The sequence below is a fragment of the Archocentrus centrarchus genome (genome assembly GCF_007364275.1).
Source record: "Archocentrus centrarchus isolate MPI-CPG fArcCen1 chromosome 18 unlocalized genomic scaffold, fArcCen1 scaffold_23_ctg1, whole genome shotgun sequence".
NCBI lineage: Eukaryota > Metazoa > Chordata > Actinopteri > Cichliformes > Cichlidae > Archocentrus > Archocentrus centrarchus.
In genome coordinates, this window is record NW_022060145.1 from 8,363,802 (window position 1) to 8,389,950 (window position 26,149).

Here is a 26,149-nt window from a genome sequence, read left to right on the forward strand (position 1 = left end):
TAATGTGCTCATGTTTAGCACAGTGTCTTTTTTGTTTCTGAGCTCTTCTCTTGTTCCATGCTCTGCTAGTGTTCAAGCCAAAATCCAGATAGCAGTCATGTTTTTTTTTTCCTTTTTTAAAAGTCTTACTCTCACACTCAACTTTTGAGTCTTTAGAGAGCAGGCCTCTTTTGTTCATTAAACCTGAAGAGCCTTGACATCCTTGACTTAAGGAATTGTCAAATGCACACCAAGATCTACTGCAGCATCCCTTCCCTGGTAGTCATAAAAAAGTATTGCTATGGGCTAGTGAATCTGAAATAGCATCATCCAGCTGGAACACACGCAGCATTAATGCTCATACTGTATATTGATTGTGCCACAGTTCAAAAACTACATGATCAAATATATGCCTACCCTCACCCACACCTGCCCTCCCATATACACACATAATATCAATCCAACTGCAGGTAAAATGACAGCTTAGGCCCTCGGGATTAGCCATACACGGACAATAAAATTCCATTGTAATGCAATCTATTCACTGCCCTAATGGAAACTGCATTGCTCAGAATGGATCAGGAGCACTTATCACTGCAGTGATCTCTTGTCTGGACATGTTTAGGGAAATGATTTTCAGTACTGCCATTGCAAACACGTGGCATAGCTATAAGGTTAGTAAGACAATGCAATGCCAACTACAATCCTTTATTAGCACAAACTGGTTGCTTTAGCATACAGGCTAACAAGTTTCAAATGTGCAAGACATAGAAGAGTTAGACACCTTGAAAATGTGTGCTCACAAATGAGTCATTTGTATCCTTGAAATGATTCTTGGTGTGAGCCAATTACTTTCCAAAGATTAAAGCCCAACAATTTGTGCTCATTTTCTAATTGGCATGGCTCTCCATGTTGCCACCACCGGCATTAACGCTGAAGAGTCAGGCTGCATCTTTTTATTTATTTTTTAATAGCACAGAGGCAAATTAGAGCCTCAGACTGTATGTCATCTCTTTCATAAACCTGTTTAATTCAACAGTGGTGAGATTTATAAAAAGTGAAAACAATAGAAATGGGCCTATAAATAGCATAGAAGGTCATTATGAAATTTTTCATGGCGACAGCAGTGAACGTTGTCATTGCAACATTTTCATAACTCTGGGGATAGAACTTAATCACGAGCTTGAGATGAAATTGCTCTGGTGCTTACCGAGAATGTTGTGCTGCACTAATCTTATTTAAACATTAAGGGCACTTGAGGATGACGCGACTATATGAGCTGTTATAACTTGTGAAGTCTCATTAACATGAGCAGATAAAGTTGATTTGTAACGGCGCAAATAGCTGATTAAACACAGATTGGAAAGGCTCCAAAGGATAAATGTAAATGCAGAAGAATCAGGTTCACTAAATATATCTCTAAGAAAAACATCGTTCCTACAAATAGATTTAAATAAAGATGCTTTTTACCATCTATATTTGCTCAAATGATGTGGTGGCTCGCTTGAGGCCTCTGTTAACCAGGATTAGCTACAGCTTGCACAGCTTGTCCCTATATTTCATTTAGCACTTGTCCAAACTTTGGGCTCATGTAGCTCTTCTCTGCTCTAATATCCTCCAGTATGTGCCGAACAAATGGTGTTGTTTGTGATATTTGTTTCCTACCATAGCTGGATATACTATACAGGATTCCTGAGGGGAGAAATGATAAAACTATTGCAGCACTGAGATGTGTGGACAGCTGTCAGGTGTGACTGCCTCCCAGGATGGCTAGCTCATTATCGTCTCGTGAAACAGGGGGACAAGGCTACAGAGCAGGGGAATGCTAGCAAGGGTGTATCTCATTTGCTTGTCTCTACTGAAGCCCAAAACATTTCCCACCCCCTGGCATCTCCAGATAATTTGGAACTGCATTCTGTGTTGTTTAGTCAATAGCTGAATGATACTTTCTCTGCTAAATATCCATCTGCCTTTCTCCCAGTGAGATCCCGCCTGTCTTTTGCGGACACTGAAAGAATACAAAAACAGAACGGTTTGCTGTAAATATAATGGGATTATAGAAAAGTATGACATTTGTGTGATGGCTCTGTGTTTGCTGACAGTGTTTAGATCTGAATAAGTTTGAGGCAGCACCAACTGAAGGCCACCTGGTGAACAGAGCGCTGGATCTTCTAAGAAACGGTACTTTCTGGGCTGGCATTGTCTTTGAAAACCTCCAGCCGAACTCCAGCCTCCCGCCTCCTTATGTCAAGTACAAGATCCGCATGGACATTGATGAAGTCGAGCGTACCAGGAGAGTAAAAACAAGGTATGTAACCTCTCTGTTGAATACAAATAACTATAACCTTCTCTTATTTTTCCTTTATGCCATTTCTTATGTTGCACATTTGATTGATGTTGTGGATATATGTTTATTTGTTTCCTTGCCAATAGCTAGAGTAATGAACTTGATGCTATACATGGTAAATCTGAGGCCACGAGGCCAGGAGACAGTTACCCAGCAAACATTATAACACATTATCTGTTGGGTCAAAAAGTTGTTCCAGTATGACGCAGAGTTGTTGCCGCTGTTTCCACGTGCAGTACAGAGGGGTATACTATGAAGAAGGTTCAAAAAATCCGGGCTTTCTTTATGTTAGCTGGCTTGACAAAACCTAAAATCCCAGTCGGAGATAACAGATGTCACAAAAGTGTTATCAACTTTGTCTCCTAAACTGGGATTATTAAGGGGTGTTTCATGTGCCATGTGACTCTTGTTCCACACAAAACGATCCCTGTGAGTGCTACCTGCTCCAATCGGAGATGTTATCAGATGATGATGATAAAAATAGTGATAAAATCTATAAAGAACATAAAATACAACACTTTTGCAGGTGAGACAAGAGATTAATGCTGTAAAATCATTAATCTTGGGATTTGCTACAGCCTAATAAAAGAGACTTGGAAATCGCTTTAGTTTGTTGGCAGATCAGAATGAAATAAAGTTTATTGATTGAACAGGTATTCTTGGTGTGCGTCCTGTGTAGCTGCAAGTTTTAGCAGCTTGAATCTATACTTGAATGAAGAATAAAAACATATTTGTTCCATCACATCAGACCGAATACATGCAAATTCCAGTGACAATGCAATGCATAGTTGGCACTGCTGTAACTTTATAGATGAGTTTCATTCATGATGTTAGTATGGTGCAGCTTAAGAACTTGTACATATAAAACATATTCCCCCAGCAGAAAATCTATTTCACTGAAAACAATCTGTAAATAAAAGAATGTGTAAAAACATATCACTTCCAACTGATCTGGCATCATAGCACACCTCTCAATTCTAACTAGAGGTGCTAGAGTTAGACTCTTCCAAACCAAGAAGTATTGATAATGCTGTTGCAATAAAGAAATTAAATGCATAAGTCTTGGTTATTTTAATACAACATCATCTGATGGAAAACTACTTTGATTTCCATGGTTGTGACAAGACTAGAAATATCTTTTTTTTTTACAACTTTGGTTGTACTTTCTAGCCATTTACCTTTATCTGGAAGTAAATCTCCCAACAATAACCCCTCTGCCCCCAAAGTTATTTTTATAAACCTGTGTTTGAGACCTCTGCAAAGACCTCAGAATAATTACTTTAGTTTGTTCCAATTGATAAAATGATGATATATACTGTTCTTGCACACAAACTTCTTTTTGCTAAAAACTCTATCAAAGATGTCTTAGCAGCATTCGACAATTACTTCCACCTGTGAACTTGCATCTCTAATACTGGCGCAGCTTTCAGTTTGGAACTGTTTTTCAAACAAGACAAGAAGTCGAGAAAAGGCGCTGACCGACAGTTATTCAAAGTCAGAATATTTGCTGATTAGCTTAGCAACAGGGAACAGACAGGAAGTAGTTAGACCAGAGCTGTCCAAAAGTCTCAGAGGCTTTTTTTTCTTACCTTTGGACAGAACTAAAGACCCGTTTTCTTCTGCGTTCATCTTTAAGCTAAGTGCTAAACTGTCATCATTAATAACTCTTTTTAAAGAGTCCAACTTTATTTTTATAGCTCCTTTTCCCCATGTCAAATCTGTATGCTAACCTAGCTCTCATTTGAAGCTATAAAGCTGTGATAGGCGGTCTGCAGCAGACATTATGACCCATCATAGCAGGGTAAGCACAGGTGCAACTGAGCAAATTAATTATGTTCCAGTTCTCTTTAGTGTTTCACTGCATTTGCAGTGAGCCAGCATACACCATACCAGGGCCCCGACCATCTAAACAGAACAGAGCCATAATTAGCGTTATTAATTATACCTTGTTTTTCTTGAACTGATGCGTTAGAAAGCTTATGTAAGAAGGGCCTGTATATCTTCTCCTTAGACTCAATGGCAGAAAGCTGAGAATATTTTCCAAACTGTCAGGAGTAAGTCTAGATATAAAAAAAAAATAAATAATGTGCATGCTTGTCCTGTCAGAGAATCAGGCCTTTTTTTTTTCCTGGTCTTATAAAGTTTACAGTTGCTCTATATGACCTCTAAAATAACTTATTATACTCCAGTAGTATTTCTGACCATTTTGGTTGTAGTTTACTTGCCCTTTGCTAAGAAACATCATGGTCTGTCTTCTTTTAATAAGGTCATGGTCTCCTGGAGCCAGAGACAACTCCTTTAACGACCTGCGCTATATATGGGGAGGCTTCGCCTACCTGCAGGATATGATGGACCATGGCATTATACGGATACAGACATCAACAACCCAACCACTGGGTGTTTTTGCCCAGCAAATGCCATATCCTTGCTTTGTGGATGACGCGTGAGTACAAAAGCTTCTTTTTTTTTTTTTTTTTTTACTGTCAGTTTTGTGGATAGAAGAAGAGGAAGGAGAAATACAGCAATAAACTTTTGCTCACTCTGGGGAGTTGCCACTTGCTGCCACCACACAATTTAGTTCTGGTCTCCTCAGTCTCTAAGCCCCTTTCAGATTCCCCCTTGGAAAGCTGTTTACTCTTACTTGTGTAACTTGCTATTTATTTTATGCGCTTTCCTTCTGCTAGTGTCCCGCACTCTCACCGATCACAGACGTAGGTACTAAGATGGGGAGCACCCTGTCATTGTTAAAAGTAAATAATGAAAATCTAAAATCTAAGAGTGAATTTAGTGATGAATTGATTCTCTGCAAGAGGGAGGAAATGCATGAAGCTAGTGAGAGGAAAAGAGAGAGCCCAAACTATTGATTTTAGTCAAACCACAGGAAATTCCTGAATAGTTGGTGGATGCTGAATTATTTAAGCAACCACTTTGAATGCCTTCCTTTTCTTGTACTTCCTTTTCAGCAAAGTGAGCATAGAGTACCACACGTCCAACATAGTTCCATTGCACGCAACAATTGATAGCAGCCTTCCCTCCGCGTTCTTGATGTTTTTATTGATAGCGCTGGCTTCCCATCTTGTTTGATCATCCACCTGGGGGACACAAATGATGTGGTATCACACTAAATCTTCTACAGGCATGATTTCCTCCGAGTCTGGGAAAAATCTCATATTCACAAAACATTATGATCCCCATTAATAAAGGAAAAACCCAGTGATGCCATCAAGAGAAAAGATAATTACCAGTGAGATTTAAGTCCAGCAACACAATACCCTCACTTTCAACAGGCGCAAAATATTCTCAGCCCACGGGAAAACGCATTTACAGAAATTAGGGCTCTAATTTTAAAACATCATGTGGTTTGGATAGCACAACATTTTCAGTGAATCAACCTTCTGGGGGTAACGGGGGAACATGTTATTCCCGTATGTGAGCTGTAAATATCTGCAAGTATGCTTTTGTTGAAATGCACGCTTTGAGTAATGTTGTCCAAAATGCATTAGGGGACATAGGCCTAACGTCCCCTAATTTAAGTTAAACTACTAACTCCAGTGGAAATGTTTATCTAAAAGGTGTATTGTCATCTTTAAATTATCCATACTACTGCATCACCTCTATAGAGAGCTGCATGAGTCCTAAAACCCAGACTGAGTTAGCATGTTTGCACTCATAGTTCCCTCGTCTCAAAGGCAGTGGACTTTTTGGATGTGTTTATGGTTAGCTGCATGGTTAGCATAAATTTCACATTTGTTCTGCAACATAATGCATAAATACGTGGCATAAATACTTCTGAAGTCTGAAGGGGGCTGGTTATATATATATATATATATATATATATATATATATATATATATATATATATATATATATATATATATATTTCTGCCATAGCCCAAAATACCGTCGTATAACCCCATTGTCTTTTTGTTGAGAGAGGCCTTATGTCCCAAAAGGGACGAAGAAGACTAAGTAAGCTAAGTAAGCTTTTTGTTGAGGAAACCAAGCCAGTGCCATTTTTTTTCTTTTTTGAAGCCTGGTAGCTCTTTAAGTGAAGCCCACACTGAGAACCACTGCTTATAGAATACAAAACCTGCAGATGGAAGACGACTGAGATTTTCCCACTATACTACTTTTTAGCAGTACAGCAACAACCAAAAGCCAACAGCAGGTTTTTTTTTTTTTTTTTTTTTATATTTGCTATTCGTGCACAGATTCAGAGCCACAGTTTCCTTTTGGTCATCTTTTTGTTGTGATAGCAATCTTAAATTAGACAGTCAAGGTACAGCTTATTCGTACACACTAGCCTCTTCGCTTCAGTGCCCATCTTCCTGAAACAAAGGATTAATAATTACAGATGATAAAAAGGAGCCACAAACCACTGCAGTACCACTCAGTCACTCCACCATTTACTCTTTCCTCTGCAGAGACATTTGGGCATTTCTATGAATTATTAACACTTGAAAACTGCTTTTTCTTTTATAAATAATTGAGAGTGAAATCACACAAAGGCAGATGCGCTCAGATGTGGAGAAGCATGATGGGGAGTAACTTTTGCTGGTAATTGTTTTCATCTTGAACTGTGTCTTACCAGGCAGGAAGAAGGAAAGCACGCTGTGCATTTAGATGCTTATGGCCCGGGGTTGTCATTTCTCACATCTGCAAGGAAGTGTCTGATTTTAAAGCGTCATTTAAAAAAACTTGAGTCTTTAGATACAGTGTGTCCCATTCAGAATGTAATATTCTCCACCTGGAAGGTATAAGACGCAGTGTATGAATGGATACAATTTAACAATAGGAAAAACAAAGGCATATATATATATATATGTTACACTTTAAAATAAATTTTAGTATTTAGTTTAGTATTTTTTTTTGTTTTTATCTTTTTTATTCTTGACATTTGAGGGTTTTTTTTTTCTATTATTTCAGTCACATATTGAAATTTGAGTATGTGTTATGATATTAACGAAACAGGAAGTATTTTGACACCAGCCCAGGAAGCTGTTGCCTATGACCCTGTTAGTGTGAGACCTTATCGTCACTTTCTTCTTATCTTTGTAGGTCTGCTTTTAATCTCACATAAACAATTTTTCTTACTCCACTGATAAACTTCAGCTAAGAAGCCAGCATTATCTGCACTGACCCCAGCCCTCATCATCAAACCAGCCTTAGAAATAATTTCCTTTTTGTGTTCCTCATTTCCTCCTCGTACCTTTTGGCAGCAGCACGCACAATGAACTACGAGCAATCTGGACTCCTTCAACCACAGCTGACCCTGTTGGCATTTTGAAATTGAGATAACTAAACTGTATTAGCTCCCACTGTCTTCATATTCACACTGTGTGTACAGGGCTGCAGTGACAGTGCGGGATAAAGCCTGACCCCTGCGGGCTCTGATAGCACATAAACAGGCCCTTTATCAGTGGCCTCTAAGCCATTGCACGCTCCTGAATCAGAGGCATGCCTTGTTTGGATCCTGAGGCTGTGCTCCCCATCAATAGGTCTTTCACATTCACATGGTTTTGATGTTAGATACTAGTGGCCGGCATTGAACGTGCCAAATGTTCAGCTCAAGGATGTGCTGGGGAATATGCTTTTGTCCATCTTCAGTAGCTAATTAACCCAATGTGTGTACCGTTACTACTGAGAGTGCCTGAAAAAGCGGAGCATAATTAGAACATCTGAAGCATATAACAAGCAAAAATCTGCAATTGATGTTTTGTTTCATGTTCATAGTGTTTCTGTGCTGTGCGGCGACAAGCTGTATTAATGACATCAGAAAATATTCCCAGCATGACTCTCTGTACGCTGAAAAAGCCTTTTGTCACCATGGCTGAAAAAAAAAAAAAAAGGGCTTTTAATACTGGATAGTGCAATTTCAGCTTTCCAAAAAAACAAAAATATTTCTCCCTGTTTAGAGGGGATGGGGAACAGAAGGCATGTATATTGATTTGGCCTCGAGTAAAAAAATAAAACAATAAATCTGACAGCAGGATACTGAGGAATTTCAATATTTGCAAATACTCCGTACAGTGTGTAGCGCTTGACACAATGATTAATACTATACCCAAGTTCACTATAAAAGATTTGCTTAATGAGTTTGTTTATACATTTAGCTCTGTGGGACTAATATCAGATCAAGGCCCATAGAGGGATGCTGCGTAGTGCCCAAGCAGTTCAAGTGTTTTCATTTTGTAATGCAAATGAAAAATCACTTTTGACATTTGTTTTGTTTTCTTCTACAAGAAGCATACTATGTGTGAATCACTGTGTGTATGTAGCTACTACTACTTCACTGCTGAGCAAAAGTTTTGCTTCCAAGGAGCCAAACGTCCTGTGGCAAAGTTTCTCTTTGGACATTGGCTGCTTTTTCACTCATTTTCAGTCCAGTCCTTGTACTGACAATTTTCAGTAGAATGTTAAAATACGCCCTGCAACAGGCTGGCGACCTGTTCAGGGTGTACCCCGCCTCTCGCCCTATGACAGCTGGGATAGGCTCCAGCCCCCCCGCGACCCTGAACAGGATGAGCGGAAGCGAATGGATGGATGGATGGATGGATGTTAAAATACTATTTTTGTACCAACAAGTTGATTGCCAAAGACCTATTAGCTGAAAACCTGGCATATTTCGGCATTGTGTATTTAAAAATCTGAGGAAACTGGACAAGTCAAGGAAAAAGAAGAAGTATCGGGCCTAAAAACACAGCTACAGCAGCTGAAGAGTATCAGAAAGTCATGTCCTTAAGAAACATGAAAAAATCCAGCAAAGACGTGAAACACAGCACCTGAGAGATGCAGCTGGTAGAAAAACACTATCAGTCATGGATTGGCCTCCACAGAGCCTGGACCTCAATATCATTGAAGCAGTGTGGGATCGTGTTGACAGAGAGCAGAACAAAAGGCAGAAACATCCAAAGAAGAGCTTTGAATGTCTTTCAAGAAGCCTGGAAAACTCTTCCTGAAGACTGCTTAAAGAAATTAGAAGAAAGCTGCCTCAGAGAGTTCAGGCTGTGCTGAAGAATAAAGGTGGTCACACCAAATACTTTCAAGCTTATTAGAATTGTACCAACTGTTTTTCCTTATATATTGTATTTCCATGTTTGGATATGTTTCAATAAATCCATGCACCTAGAAAAAATATAAAGAAATGAGGGGTGGCTCAAGACTTTTGCACTGTAATTCTAAAAAAAAAAAGAGAAAAGAAAATGAATAAAAATATTTTGACCCTATGAACGATGTAAAACCCCACTCCATGCCGTTCTTTATTTTCTTATATTAAAAGCATCCATCCAAACAAATCAGCACTCGGGGCAATCAAATTGTAGCTTTCAAACATGTTTGTTGACAGTCTTTTAGAAAAATCATCATGAATAGAAGAAGCAATTAGTTTGAACCACCCCCAAAAGATTACATTTTATTTCATTCCTAAGTGGGAATGAATGCTACAAATCATGCATTCCTACAAATATAGAGGCTTTTGAAACTGTGCGAACCCCTCTCCAATCACGGGAAACTATGTGTTTAGAAAATGTGCAAAATTATTAAAATCAGAAGCTAAAACGTACATTTAAAGTTTTCCGATACTTTGCTGTGACTCCACACCTGTTGTTGACTGAACAGATTTTAAAAAGGCACAGACCTTTGGATATGTCATCCTGTGATTCACACTCAATCATCCCGCTGCCGTGAACTTCAAGGAACTCTCTGTAGAGCTGTCTGATGAAACTGTTGCAAGGGATAGGTCAGGGAAAGAATATGAAACCATTTCTAAATCCTGTAGTGTTCCCAGGAGGACAGTGGGTTCGGTAATTGTGAACTGAAAGAAGTTTGGCCAAATGGCTAACTCTAGGTGGAGTCTGGATGGTTTCAAAGTGAGTAAGCAAGCAAGAAGGGCCTCGGTCATGAAGGCCAGCGCTCTCTCTAATAGTGCTTCAGAAGTCCTCTGCAGAGATGGCAGACCTGCCCTCTATGGCAGAGTGGCTAGTTGGAAAGCACTCTTGAGGCAAGGACATATGACGACCCGCTTCGAGTGTGCCAACAATGAAAGGTCTCTGAGAACATGAGCAAAAAAGATTCTTTGGTGAGATCAGATGAGTATTGGCCTCTTGGTTCTATCGGGAAAACTCATCGCCTGGGTGCTGCCGTCCGTACATTGAAACATCAAGGTGGCGGTGTTATCTTTCGCGGGTGGCTGTGAGAGAAAAATGATTACAGCTAAACACAGAATGGCAAATAAAGAACATCTCCTCCAGCATTCAGGCTGAGTCCGGGGCAGCGGTTCAGCTTTGAGCACAACAGTGTTACCGGGATAATGTTTATACTTCATCAGGACTCTTAACTCTGTAGCATACTCTACATTACACAGCAAACCAGACATAATAAGTTAATGTTACCTCTAGAACAGCAGTCAATTGGTTGACTGATTTATTAATTTAATTTGAGAGCAGACCAGGACTTACCACAAGTTTTTGTTTCTTCCTTTCTTTTTTGTAAAATAAATATTTATTAGCAAAAAAATTATGAAATCAGCTGTTCTCATCCTTTTTTTTAAACTTTAGTTTTTCTCTGAAAGAAGCAGATTCTTTTAAACTGTACGTTTTGTAAGTGTAATGCATAAATTAGTAATGCAGTTCTGCTTTTTTGGATGTGCTCTTGTTAAAAATGAAAAGCAGCATGAATTTACATTCTCCTTGTGCCAGAACTAAAAAGGTATTTTTTTTTTTTATAAAAATAACAAAAAAAAAGTAATCCATATTTAGAAATGAAAGCCTGTTTTCTTCAATGAATTGCTCAGATGTTGCCAGCCAATGAATATAGCAGTATATCTTTGCTGAAATTGAGACAGGAGCCTATTTTTATTTTTTTTTACCATAGTTTGCTAACCTCTGGGGAAGCTGTGCTCCACTATCTCTCGATTTACTGAGAAATCAGTCTTCTAGCTTTCCTAAATTTAGGTCAGCCTGCCAATGTAATGGGAGCCCCGTAACACAGACCTGCCTGGAGTTCTATTACTTAAGCAAGTTTGATCGATCAGCAAATGTATAATTCAAAAGCATCTGGTGGCAAGGTTGTCAGTGTCAGACACGGTGTGCATGTCTGATTGTCTTTCCCTCCGGTGTGAGAAGTCGCAGAAGGAGTTAACTCGCACCGACTGTCAGCTGTTACAGAGATGTTAGGGTAGAATCAGGAGCAGATAATACCTGAATTAGTATTCAGCTTGATGCACTTGCTACTCGAGGCTGCTTACCTCCCTAGAAAAGGTGCTAATGTATCAATTTGCTCAGCGTATTGATTCTGTGATCTCTTCAAGTGGAATTTTTGGGTTCAAAGAAGAGATTTTATTTATGTAATCTTATATGGGATTTTGGATTTAGTTGCTCTGGTGTCTGAGCCTCTCGAAACTCAGTGTCAACCAATCCTTTCCTGCAGCGTTCGAGACCTCGTTTGAAAAGCGATCCGTCCCACGAGGGCACGCGAGTGTCCTCAGAAACAAGCGCGTCTCTCTCGACGTTCATGCATCTTTGTCAAATATTATATATTAAAAGGGAATCAGCAAGATTTTTTTTTTTAAAAGAACAAGTGTAAGAAATAGAGTTTTAATAAAATAATTAGCAGCTGTTTGACAACTGAAAATAAGACAGAAATAACATGCAAAATTACCTCTTGAACAAAGCGCGTATGCAGAGCTAACCAGCAATTAAGTGAAGTACTTGTTTGAGGGAACAGTTCAAACTTGGCAGGGATTCAATAACTTAAAAATAACTTGTCAGGACTTACAGGAGATATTTATTCTAATGTAAACACTGGAAGCAGCTCTGTTCCACCAAATACAGCACATTCACTTCGTGCTTCATCTATTTATCTGCACTCAGCAGTGCTTTGCTTGCATTATATCCTCAATATTTATGGAATGCAAACATAAGTGGTATGTAGAGTTTATACTTTGTCAGACGGCATTTGATATCTCTCCTTCACTGTCTAATAAAGCAAAGGAAGCACTTTATTATATTGGCAGTGGGGAGGATATTGACATGGCATTTTGGTGGCATTATAGAGCCAGTTTAATATCCCCTTATTGTGTTGTAACAGCATCAAATCATACATCATCTCTGGCACGAGGTGAAGCACTAAATGCCCAACTGAGCTGATGCACAGAGTTTACAAAAGGTTAGCTCAGCGTTAAAATGATAACACCTCGGGGGGATTGAGTCAGTGCAACAGAAGTAAAAAGAAAAAAAAAAACAAGTGAACGTGTGCATCATGTAAAAAGCATTTGGATATCATTTGGTATACGGAATTTCAGAATAGTCTGAAGAATGTCCACTGCACTATTTTTATTAAATACATTTGCTATTGCAGTTTGGGTTTAACCTACACCCCATGTGCGCATGAGGTTCTGATGTTTTTCCTTTTGATTGTTCTCCCCCCATAACCAGCTTCATTCAGAGTATTGGAAGCATTCTCCCCATGTTCCTGATACTCGCCTTCATGCACAGTGTGTCCATGATCATCAAAGGTTTGGTGCTGGAGAAGGAACTCCGGCTCAAGGAAGTGCTGCGTGCCGTTGGTGTGCAAAACAGTGCTCTTTGGTTTTCAAGGTTCACGGAGAACATTGTTCTGCTAACAGTTCCCTGTGCACTCATTAGTGTCATGGTTAAGGTCAGTAGAAAGGAGCCGTTCAATCAAAAGCATCAAAACACAAAGCATGCAATTTAAGGCTGTGTGAAATGTTTTCTGTCCTTTAGTGTGAATAACACAAATCGATGCATTCTGTTTTTACTTATATGTTACACGTAGTCCCAATGTTTTCTTTTGGAATTGGGGCTGTATGTATGACATCACTCCAAATTCCACTCAAAAACAGACTGCTGAATCAGATCAAGAGAAAATAAACATCCAGCAAACTCACCGTATGCTGTCACAGGATGTTTAAGTCAGAGAATTGTTTATGCTTTGTGTTTTGGTAATCTCGCTGTTGTTAATCAGAACCAATTACCATGCATAGAATCAAATCTCGATAGATGATTCTTCAAATTAGCCCTCTTTTGCTAATTAAGTCAGCATGCAACAAAATCACACCAATTGTATTTAGCTGCATTTCCTGTAAATTCAAGACGTAATCGTGGGCTGCTTTTAATCTGAGAAGTGAATTTTAATCATGTGGTAGCCTACAAAAAAATGTATATTTACTCGATTATAGCGAAAAGTAATTATGTTTTGCCACTGGAACATTGTACACTAATTTAACATGACATTTAATCTCATTTGCTTAGTAATAACTTTAAAGGGGGGAAGAGTAGGTTTGACAAATACCTGATGGATAAAAACAAACAAACAAACACCCCAGTGTGGGCCAAATTATTCTTTGCAGTAGCTGGACAGCTAAGACAGATTAGAATGAATAAGAGCAATATCCAACCTGCTGTGCTTACTAAACAAAGTTGTATTCCTCAGACAGAATTTGAAAGAAGTATTTACAGTTACTGTGTCTAATACTCTCCCAGCCATCCAATACATGCATAATGTGTGCTGGGTCAATAAAATGAAAACAGCCAATAGTGTGGATCTGCATTGCTGAGCTCCTGATCTATAATGTACTGTAAGTTTAATTATCGGGTAGAGGTAACATCATTGAAAAAAAAAAATTGCTATTCTTCCCAGAAAGAGGGTATAGAAATGCTAATAGCAGTTGTTCACATGTCTAAATCCTGGAAATAAAAATTTTAGTTTTACTTTATGGTTATTGATCTCTTGGTAGGCTCACTGGTTGCTATCCACGGCTTAAAAAAATCAATTAGAAAACAGGAACAAATCAGTGTTATAAAAAGGAGATCGCTCGTGCCTTTGGTGACGCCCAGTGCAGCAGCACTATGGTCGGTCTTCTTTAGATAGAGCGTGTGGTTCAACAACCCCTTGTTTTGTAGGCGTAGTTAATGAAATAAAAAAGGATGGTTATAGAAGATTGGCCTAATCAATTTTTTGCAGTTTAATTGGAAAATGTGGCTGGTAAATAAAAAGTGATATTTGAACAGCTGGGTGAAATGTAATTTCCCATCAGCCTAATGTGTTTGCAAGCCATCAACAATTTGTAAACATTAATAACAATAAATTGAGTTAGTTGAGTGCCTTGGAGGAGCGACTGCAAGCAGGATGTGTATTCAGATCACAGGCCCATTCTAAATGATAATTTCACAGCCATTTTCAGCACATTAATAATAATAGCAAATCAAATGGTAATTATCATAAGGCTGTATCTGGATTAGGTGTGACAACAACCGGTTTTGTCATCTGCACCTGAGTCCTCTGTCATTTTACACTTGTTTCCTCTTTCATTATGGAGGAGGTAATGCGTTTACTGCGTGGTATCCAGATGGCTGTATTTGCACACTTGGCTCCCATCTGAAATCAGCTGAATCTGTTTATTTGAGGAGATTTTCGATACAAAAGCTAACACCGATCGGTGCGAATCAGTAGCACCGTATCCTTGTTTTTTGACAGTGTGAAATCACCTTTCGAATGTTTTGGTGTGTTTGCACTTGGTTATTAAAATTGGATTAATTTGTTGTGCACAAGAGCTGGAAAAAAAACCCAAAAAAACAAACAAATGCAAATGACAATGTCAAAGACCACCTTCACAGTTGGAACAGCTACTGACATCTAATTAATCACTCAGGCATGTAATTCATTATCATGTCAGTGGTGAAACATTACTCTTATTTTATTTTAAACTTTTATTACGTGATTCAGTTAAAAGTGTTTTGAAGCACTTGCACTTGAGTACTTTTAGTTTTGCTCCATCATAGCTGCCTTGCAGATGAGCAATCTAAATGCAAAACCTGTATTAAAATATAATATGCTACAATAAATAAAATTTAAAAAAATAGAGCTTTTATATGATAAAGTAGCAGTAATGATTAACACAACAAACACACAAACTGAACAGCTTGGGATCCAAAGGGTCTGACTGATCTGTGTAACCGAAACATTCAATCACAAGGTGTCATAACCAGCTTTGTCCTCTGGTTTATCCCAAATAACACCAGAGTTTATAAGGTGATGGTGCTGTGTTATATAAGACTTAAAAGTCACCATAAAAAGGAATTAGGAAAGGGTTTACTAAGGTCATAAATCAAATAAATAGGATTTTCTCATAGACCTACACAATCAGCTTTTATTATTATTATTATTTTAATTTTTTGAAACCAGAGGAGGCACCCCCTCCTCGGCTGCATTTCTACATTGGGTTCACTTTTCAAATCTGGAGCCTGCATTGATCTTTTATAGTGTACAGTCTGTGGTATTGTCAGCATTGTTGTTTACCACTGCCCCCAACTGAATAAGTGATATTAATTTAACTAAGAAAAAAAAAATTCCACCCAACAAGCCAAAAAAGCCATCCAGTTTCCCATCTTCATCTAATTGAGTCGTGTCTGGCAAAAGTCCATGAGCGACCTCTTCACTGGAAAAGGAAAATGAGAACCAAGAGGCTGCAACAAGAGCCTGTGATGGAAATCTTCAAGGAACACACAACACGAGAAGCAGCACATTCAATCCAAGCTTCAAAGAATAAATGTGCGAATACTTGCGTGACATTTTTGTCACTGACCCTTCCATGACCGCGCCCTTCCACACGCCTCACAACAAATCATTTTCCAGTACTGACCTTTCCATAACAGTCACTTCTTAGAATTTGACTTGCACAGTGACTAGATCATCTTTTCCTCATTTAGAACTGCATTTGTCACACTGACAAAGCCCATTTTACTTACACAGAATAAGCAAAATATTAAAATATTTGGATGATTAGTAGATATCATGAAAGGAAAATTGATGACTAAAGAAATTTATTGTATTATATAGATATCTGAAATGCAAAAAAAAAAAAGAAAAAAAAAGTGCAAAACATAGCTTGTATATCATTTCAAGATGATCCAGACCTGAACCCATCAGGACCCCCCACTCTATCTGCCTAATGAGCATATTAAGATTTAGCCATGAAGTAGGCAGATTTAAGAAAATGAAAACAGAGCAATATAGAATATATGTGCAAAGGCTTATCAACAAATGAATGCTTTTTTTTCTAATCACTGTAACACTCTAACGGTAATGCAAAATTGATCTGGGGTCATTGTCTTGTCTGGGCTGGCTCCTCTGCCTTTCAGGTTCCTCCGTTCACTGAGAAGCCAGTTCCCCTTATACATGACTTTAGCCTGGATCTACTCTGTCGCCATGATCATTAAGGGTATTGTCGCAGAGAAAGAGGCAAGGCTTAAGGAGACAGTGAGGATCATGGGCTTGAGAAGTGGCATCTATTGGCTGAGCTGGGCAGTGTCCAGTGTGCTGCTGCTGGCTGTCAGCACCCTCCTCCTTACTCTAATACTCAAGGTGATTCCATGATGATTAAACAATGATTCAAGGAGGATCCGGCACTACTTTTGGAGAGCTTTGCTCGCTGTGAACTCATAAAGCTGGAGTTTAAAAATAATGGAGATGTTAATCTGAAGTGAAACCTAAGAACTGAAAGAAGATGATTTTACTGTGATGCAAACACAGTTGTACTCGAGAGTTCATTTGGCACGTCTAAATGCAGAAGTTCTATAATGAACAGTCATGCAACTCCCTCAAACACTGTCCTCTGTGAAGATTTTAATCATAATTGCATCTCTTACAATAGCACCATTATCCCAAGAGTTTGAGTGGCTCTTTGAATTAAATTTGGTGAAGACATCAGCATCGTTGTGTATTGTGGGAGACTGCTTCGTCTACGAGGAGCTCTCTAAAATTAGGGAAGGATCCTCCTTCACAGCGGCGGAGTAAAAGAGTGACATATTTAGGGATTTTCAGATGATGTTACATATTATAAGTCTATTAGAAAAACATACCAGAGCATTATCTGTTTTGACCCTTTTACTCTGCCTGTTGTGCTTAAAAGATCAGCCATAATAAACTGCATTCTCTGATTCTTCCTGCTTGCTTGACTCTGCACGATAATCTCCTGGACCTCGAGAAACCTTTTGTTTGTTTTTTCACATTAAATTACATGTTTACTTTTCTCTTATTCCCCACCCCCACCCCCAACCCTAACTCAATTCTTTTGACACAGTACGGCAAAATCCTCCAATACAGCGACCCCTCTGTGATCTTCGTCTTCCTGCTGGTGTTCTGCCTGGCCACCATCAGTCAGTGCTTCTTCATTAGCATCTTCTTCTCTAAGGCCAACTTAGCAGCAGCGTGCGGTGGCCTCATCTACTTTGTCCTCTACCTGCCGCACGTCCTCTGCTACGCCTGGAGGGACGTAATGGGTTTCGGGGTCAAGGTCGCTGTGGTAAGACCGTCTTTAGCTGACATGGTTTTTAATATCTTCCCCTGTTGTTATCACACATGAGGGCCGACTTGCACTCTGAGTTGTATTCCTGGGTTGTGTTTTCTTGCCGCTGTAATCACACCGTGCCAGTCAGAGCTGTTTGTTCTTTATCGCTTTCTTATGCCTTTTAAATCTGAGAAGGAATAACTTTGATTTTATTGGTGCCGCTTGTTTTGAAAGGAAGTGAATTCACTTCAAGTGCCAATATCTGTCTTAGCTTTTCTTTTTCTTTTCTTTTTTCTTTTTTTTTGTTATAGTCTGCACACGTCTCCTGATAATAAGGTGTGAGCCTTCAAGATGAATTAAGGGGTCCAGTGACATTAAAATTACTACAAAATTGCATTTAATATCCATAATGTGACAGTGACTTGTTTGTTGAGGCTGACATGTTTTGCACAATACTGATGATTTCTTTAAGAAAAAAAGAAAAAGTGTTCATGCTGAAGTGACAGAAACATGAAACATTTACCTAAAAGAAGAGAGTAGACAGACACACACTGAGGAAGTTGTTGATTTTTCTCCCATCCTCAAAGGGATAAAGATAAATTGTGTACCATTGCTCAACTTTCAGTGTAGCCTTTCTGCGTGACCTTTATGGTAGCGCTGGTATCATTTGTCCTCGAGCTGTCTTTTGCAGACAAAGGCACACAATATCTCGAATCTTCGCTGCAGCGTGTGCAAGTGCATCTTCACAGAATTTTTAATCAGGCCGCGGTTTCTTTTGTTAGTTCGAGCAATGCAGAATCAGCTGTGGGTGGCCGCTCTTGTGTGTGTGGTAGTTATCAATTTTTGACATTGTGGCAATCAATAATATCTTAGGCTGGCACCTGATAGAAGTCACCTCTGCTTTTATCTTCAGACACTGTTTGCTCACCTTGTTTTTCGGCAACGAGCGGTTCCAGCCTGTCTTTGAGTAGGTCCTTTAAAACGAAGTAGTTTCTTTTATTTTTTTTTAACAGAAAACTTTTCCTCCAGTTTCCTTTTTACAAAGTGTGTGCAGGCTAGGTAGGTATTTTACATATAAAGCACAGCAAACCTTATTTAATCTCTACACAAAGTGCCGTTGCTTGGTTCTCCCCTGGCGCTGAGATTTTTCTCCCCTGCTCCAACTAGATGGATAGCCCTCTAGCCCTCTAATTAGCATGAGCAATGTTCCTCTGACCAAACCACTATCCAGTTCATCCTCACACTTTATCAGAGATGTGTGTGTGCATGTGCAGTTTCTCTCTTTCTCCCAGGTTGGATGAAACTACCTCGTGCAAGGGCATACAAATTCTCCCCTGCGTTGTCCTTGATAATGAAGTCCTTAATCGTAATCGAATTTCAAAAGATCACCTGAATTTATATGAAGAGTTTTTGATTGGAGCTGTGTGCCAAAGGAGAGCCAGAGGCAGTGTATCAAGAAGAGGGCCACTATAATACATGGTGCAGTCTACTGTACTTTGACCATTCTCTTATTCCAGTTTTTAATGAGGTAGAAACAAGACAGGGCCCAGATTTCTTTTATATTGTAAAAATCCACAGATGCTTTTCAATTAATCATTCTGTCCCGGCAAAATCTTTTAACTTCCCTAAACTAATTTCAGACCTCTCAGTTTTCTCCTGTGGGGGAAATCTGTGAATTCATCTGTGATGCCAGATCTACAACATCTGGCAGCTTTTGCAGTAATGTGACTTTTCTGATATTCAGTGTAGTGTTAAGTATTGCATGTAGCCTCCTTTAGGACTGCCACTATAAGTTATTTTTATTATCAGTTAAGGTGGGAACAGGCTTGGTTTTGCATTTGTTATATAGCCGGCAGTATAGAGGCAGACAGGAAATGGGTAGAAAGAGAAATGTCATGCAACAAAACCACCCAGCTGTGTGCTGTGTGCCTTAACCAGCTACCAGAATGTCCTGCTGATATCCAATTCATTCACTTTCCAACACTTTGCAGGTGGACAGACTTTGTAGGCAGTCATTTTCATGTATTGTGCTTGTGCGGTTTTTAAAGGAAGTGCATCTGTGTCTGCTGTGTGCCGTTGCAGCTGTACTTGTGGAAGGTGTTTTGGAAAAAGACTTCTTAGAAAGAGCGAGAACCTTGATTACTCTAGCTTGTAACAATGTTTTTTGTCTGCAGCCGGCTGAATGATGGCTGAATCTGTAGTTTGACATGTGTTCAATAGAAGGGGCTTCTTTTGTCTGCCTCCCAACTCATGCCCTTTTCTCAAAGCCAAAGGAGTGGTGCCTGTCATTTTGTCAGCCATTCATACAGAGGTCAAGGATGGGTGCCCACTAGCCCTTCTGTCAGCCCTCATCTACTGACTGATGGGCGGATGGTGAGCGGAGGACATCACAGGAAGCTGCCCAGCAGCGGTCGCAGCCAGACTAGTGGTTTGGCATCACTGCAGAGCTTTTCAGATCGCCTGTCTGGTAGTGTAACATCAGGTTTATCGTCTCCATGATGATTTGCCTCTAAAGCTTCGGCAAACACTTCTGCCGGAGTATAAATGCTCCGAGCAAATGAGGCGTGATCAAACAGCTGGCAGGCAACATGGCAATGCAGAGTGAGAGGCCATGGCAGATGATGTCTTATGGGCAAAGCATCATTTGCAGTTTCCTACTGTAGGACAGATCCAACAAATCTTTTTTCGCAGCAGACCCATTTTAGTGTCCATGTTATGTAAAAGTCCTAAGATAGGCTGACAAAGGTAAGACATGTAACCGAACAGCACATGTCTGGATATTTCCCCCTGTTTCAAGTTTACTGGTAAGTTCTACATGTTACCAGATTACCAGACTTTTATATGAGTCCTTTGTCTGGGTTTCCCTTCACCACTGGGCTAGAGTACAGTGAGAATACTGTACCTTAATAATGGTTATTGATTTGGTGGAATTTAGTTTTAAGTACATTTACTCAAGTCTTGTACTGAAATGCACTTTTGATGCAATATTCTGTCTTATATTACTTTCCACTATTACTCCCTCATATCTGGAGAACAACTGCTTGGTAATGCTAATGGCCGTGTCGCTAGCTAACTGTTGTGATAGCGATCCATTCCAGTAGCTAACTGCTGAAACTCTCATCCCTGCATGACAGCACCTCAACAGGGGCGATCAACCGCTGGCTAGAACCAAGTATATTATTACAGATTAAGTTATTCTATTGGAAAGTAATTCAGATTAGCTCCAGATTCACACTGATGTATAGTATATTTTTATGAAATGGGCCACATACTTATATAATACTTTAGGTAGTATTAGTAGTAGTAATATTAAACGTTTATGCTAATACTTTTGTTCTCTTAGTGCAGTATTGCTGCTTTTACTTATAAGGAATTTATAAATTCCTTTAAATACGGAATTTATTTAAAGCAGTTTTTTGAATAGGAAATACTTCAGAATTCCTTGTAATACCATCAGGGACACAGGGATTGCTTCTTGGTCCCTCACACTGGAAACGTGCCTGAAGGTGTCTCATAGTCATTTTTGATCAATTTGCTGAATGTATGTAATATCAATATTTGTGTTTGGCTGAGAGTTCATTGTAGCTGAAGGTATGTAGCTTGCAAGGCTGGATAATTCGCCCTCTTTCGGTCTTTACACAGTTCTAGCCAGCAGCTAGCTTCAGTTTTTGTTTGTAGAATTTAGTATACAGACATATGAGAGTCTGCAGAAAAGCAAATACTGTATGCTTATTTTCTAAACTATTAATATTTTTTTTTCTTGCGTACATTTCATCCAGAGTTTACTGTCATGTGTGGCATTTGGATACGGCTGTGAGACCTTTTCTAAATATGAGGAGCAAGGCATTGGCATTCAGTGGCACAACATCGGCAAGAGTCCAGAAGATGGGGAACGCTACACCTTCATCATATCCATCATCATGATGGTTGTTGATGCTCTTATATACTGGGTGCTCACCTGGTACATTGAAAATGTCTTTCCAGGTAGTTTATTTAATTATTTTAGAGCAGATTCATCACAAAAAAACAATACCAGTAGACTACGTTTAAATTTTGTTGAATGATTTTGGTGATGCTTTTTCATGTGTGTGTGTGTGTGGAAGGATGCTGCTATGTTTAACATCTAGCCATTTTAATATCCAGCAGGCTAGTCTTTATACTTTTCTCTGAGACTATAATTAAAAGAGCACAGGATTCAGCCAGGCTGTCAGGAGGAAACCTATGTTGTAACGTAGCATATTCCCTTACGCCAGGCCAATATTAAAATGTGAATAATGTGCTCTGAAATTGATCCCAGGTCAATATGGAATCCCTAAGCCATGGTGCTTCCCCTTCACCACATCTTATTGGCGTGGAGCAGCATCCGTGACTGATGATAAGCCTGATTTGCTTGCAGACTCCAATATACATGACGGTAAACTGCGAGCTGATCTTCATATCTCACCTTTGGTGTGTGAATGTGTGTTACCCGGCAAGTTTTTATGTGCAGTGTTTGTGACATTCTCACGAGCTGGCTCCTGTACTGGTTAATTGGAGTCTCAAACAAACATTAACACCTTATTCGTATGACAGAGTTTTGACACTTTTAGGTGGAAAAAGTGAGTCTTAAGAAAGGAATTTGCTATTAAACAAAACAAACATTTCCAATTAACAATAAAGGTCATTAGCTTTTTCCTGGCTAACTATATGAATGATAAGTTCAACATAAGTTTAAATTTGATGTTTTTACAAATTAAATCACTTAAATGTTTTTTTTTTCCAGCATGTGTAAATGCTACCGATTTAATGTATCTTTCAAATACATTTGTTTATATGAGGGATTGCATTTAACCTGCTTCTTTTTTCTGTTTATATGTTGTGTGTTTATAATGGTTTGCATTTCTTTCTGAAGAATATCTGGAGAAACCTCCACCTAACATGAAAGCAGGTGTCTCAGTCCGCAATCTTGTCAAAATCTACAAGACTGGGAAGAAGCTCGCCGTGGATGGACTGAGCGTGGACTTCTACGAGAACCAGATCACATCATTTCTTGGCCACAATGGAGCTGGAAAAACAACCACAATGTGAGCTCAATTATCTGTCTCTCCCATGTTTTACAACTTGGCTGAGTGTTCAGTTAACTTCACAGGGTTCAGCTGATCTATATTGTACACAATGCCAACTGTACTCCAGCTCCATTATTTAAGTGGTCACTGTTTTCAAAGAGTGGCATCTTCTGAGAGGACATTTATCACAGAGGCTCAGCTGCTGTGTTGATAGTGGGAGCTATCTAATTGCTGCTTAAAAAATAGCGAAAAGGTTGGAAGGGGTTTAGGATGACAGGAAATAAATGAAACCCAGCCGGCCAGAAAGTATGAGCGACAGAGAGAGCAAGTGATGCAAGACTAAGGGCTGGAGGGAGGACATCCGTGCAGAGCGACTGCAACGAAACACAACAGAGCACAATAAGAGAAAGGACAGTGGAAGGACTCTGTCACACTCTTAAGCTCTGTGTCGAAGCATTTGCAGAGCACGGTGTCTGTTAGTGAGATGTGGTATTACAGTACAGTTAGGTTTGGGTCCAAATACACCAAGCAAGCATTTCCAAGCTGTGCATACATTTTATTTCTGATCTCATATTTCTGCATTTCTGTTTATGTTAAATAGTCTGATGCAGTACTTTTTTTCAGCAGTTCATATTTGTACTAGTGTTATCCTTTCTGGAATGATCTTAAATAAATAGGACATACTGAGTAATGACAAATATCCAAAAGGTGGAATATAGAATCTGTCTGCGATATGTGAAAACTTCATCTCTCTGTCCGTGTGTATACAAATGAGATATTATTGTGATAGAAACAAAATGACACGCAGAGGCAATCAGAATATTTCATCAGAAATAAAATGAGTGTAGAAAACTGGTTCAGAAAACACAATTTTCATGCTCGTGTGCAGCCCTGTGTCCTATTGCAGATTTTTATTTATTTTTTATTCTTCTTAAGTAGCTTAACAGTGCACAGGTTGTATATTCAAAATATATTTAAAGCACCTAAAGTAAATATACTCATTATGTGGAATGAAGCATTCAAAATCATATAGCTAATGTTATTGTATCTTAATTACTTATTCATTGATGTGTGTGTCTCTTTAATATTGCTGCTGTTATTGAATTTAATTATAATTGTTACTTGGTAGCTTGATATATAATAATGCAAATAATCAGCAAAATAATAAGTAATAAATACGTAATTACTAAGCATGTGTCACCCCAGGTCTCTCTAATGAACACACCACTGACAGAGGGATTTTGTGTTTTATAGTGAGATGCTTCAAGCTAACAGCCTCTCCAGGCAGTATGTGACAGTCTACGGATACACCTTCCTAACCATGCTTGCTGGCATTAGCTGATTATGTAGCACTCTACTGTCTTGCTCAGATATGATCGCTTATCCCAAAAGCCAAACCAATGGACGACATCACGTTGGCTACTTTTATTTTTCCTGTACAGCTCTGTATTTCCCACAGAAAACCCGAATTTTCATTTACTGGAAGCTCTATAAATATGTTTGCTATTAAGCAAAGAATGTATTAGCAACAATAATTACTGTCATTTGTTGAGTTCTTTATTTATAAATTTTTTTTTTTCTGCAGGTCAATTCTGACAGGACTGTTCCCACCTACGTCAGGGACGGCCCTCATCAATGGTTACGACATTCGCGCTGACATGGACTGTATCCGGAAGTACTTGGGAATGTGTCCGCAGCATAATGTATTATTCAATGAGTGAGTGACTTCAGCAGAGAGTGGTCCATCCATGTTGCCAAGTGGCCACTGGTTAATCATGTTTCAAATGAATGGAAATGAGAAAGTGAGCTTACTACACCGCAGATCAATCATACATGTATACTGGGAACGAGGGCTCAATCGTGCCTTGTGTTTCCCATCAACACCACATTTTTTTTTTTTTTTTTGTCTTTTAAAATTGAAATGACCTCACTTTAATCGGTTCATGAAAAAGTCTCCTAATGACATAATTCCCGACCATTATTCCGTTCTTCTGTTTCACTTTTGATTCATCCTTTACTTCTCTCTCTCTCCACAAACTGATTACGTGAAACGAGACACAAGTCTTACATCATAATTATGGCTGAGCACCTGCAAATTACTTTCATTAATATTAATTCCAGATAGTGAAAGCATCTATATTAAGTAGGGTTAAAATATTCATGCAAACACAGAGGTGTAGGCATCACGACGTATCATGGCCTCACCTGTAAAGCAGTCACGAAATATTGATGTATGTAAGACTTTATTATCTGAGACTTTGTTTTACTTCACAGACGTTTGATTAGGACGGTGCCTCGAAAAATACATTAATAGCTAAGTATGGCTCAAAAGAGCATTATCGTGTGCCAGCTGATGATGTCATTTCCACCTCTGCAGGCTGACAGTGGAAGAACACATTTACTTCTATGCCCGGCTGAAAGGACGCAGTCGCAAAGAGGTTAAAACTGAGATGGACCAGATAATTAAGGATGTTGGTTTGCCACATAAACGGAAAGAGCTTGCTAAGAACCTGTCAGGTGTGTCTGTGTGTACACGTGTGTCGACAGATTTGGGATTTGTGTGCCTGAAAAGGTCTGATTGGCATTGCAGACACATGTCAATTTAGCTTTTGATGTGTCCTCCGTGCAGTCATTTCCCCTGGGAAGGAATATTACGTATAGCTTATCCTGTCTATTCAGGATTTATTGCTCCTCTACCACACATTCACTGTACCTGTGTGTCACAGGTTGTAATTCATTGTCTGGGGGTCATGAGCAAGTCCTACTTGATAAATTGTCCCCAGTCATGGATTGCTTGTGAGCAAAATCACTGAAATATGACTTTCAAGGTTGATCTATGCTGACATTTCCACTACATTAGCACTACAGTGGATGCATTTTGAAGAGCTTGCTAAGAGAGTACAGACTGCAATAATGCTAGGCTGCTGTATCTACTTCTCTGCCATCAATCATTTCATGGCAATATGTTAAAAGATGGGAAGATAGATTTCAGTATATTCTGTAATCATTCTTCAATATTGTACCCATTTTGCATCTAAAACTTTATTTTGACAGATGGTTGTGTAGGATTTGCAATGGCTCACAGGCTGAATGTCTTTCACACCAGTTTGTGCGTTCCTTTGCTGTATGTGGGTACACGATTTCAAGCCGTGATGTGTTTTTAAGCTGTTCTGTCTTTCAGGTGGCATGCAGAGAAAGCTGTCGGTGGCCATAGCATTTGTCGGGGGCTCAAAAATCGTCATTTTAGATGAACCTACGGCAGGAGTGGACCCCTATGCCCGCAGGGGTATCTGGGAGCTGCTGTTAAAGTACAAACAAGGTATGAGATCAGTGGTAAGAACCAAGGCTCCACTAAAGGCTTTGAAGCCCCCTTATGTTTGTAGAATTGACTGGAATGCACAGAGCACATGTTTGATCTGTCTCAAACCGAGAAACTTTCCAAAACTGAGCCCAGCTCAAAGTAAACTTTAA

The 26,149-nt window shown here is 39.2% G+C and overlaps 1 protein-coding gene across 1 annotated transcript in view; it reads left to right on the forward strand.

Moving 5' to 3' along the window:
• The window catches only part of LOC115775067 (phospholipid-transporting ATPase ABCA1), a 173,421-nt gene that overhangs the window by 37,784 nt on the left and 109,488 nt on the right, over window positions 1-26,149 (forward strand). The window contains 10 exon segments of the mRNA XM_030722513.1: window positions 2,082-2,287; window positions 4,593-4,769; window positions 12,760-12,982; window positions 17,427-17,648; window positions 21,413-21,617; window positions 21,931-22,047; window positions 22,525-22,696; window positions 24,264-24,395; window positions 25,056-25,195; window positions 25,860-25,997. Of these exon segments, the coding sequence (XP_030578373.1) occupies window positions 2,082-2,287; window positions 4,593-4,769; window positions 12,760-12,982; window positions 17,427-17,648; window positions 21,413-21,617; window positions 21,931-22,047; window positions 22,525-22,696; window positions 24,264-24,395; window positions 25,056-25,195; window positions 25,860-25,997 (1,732 nt within the window).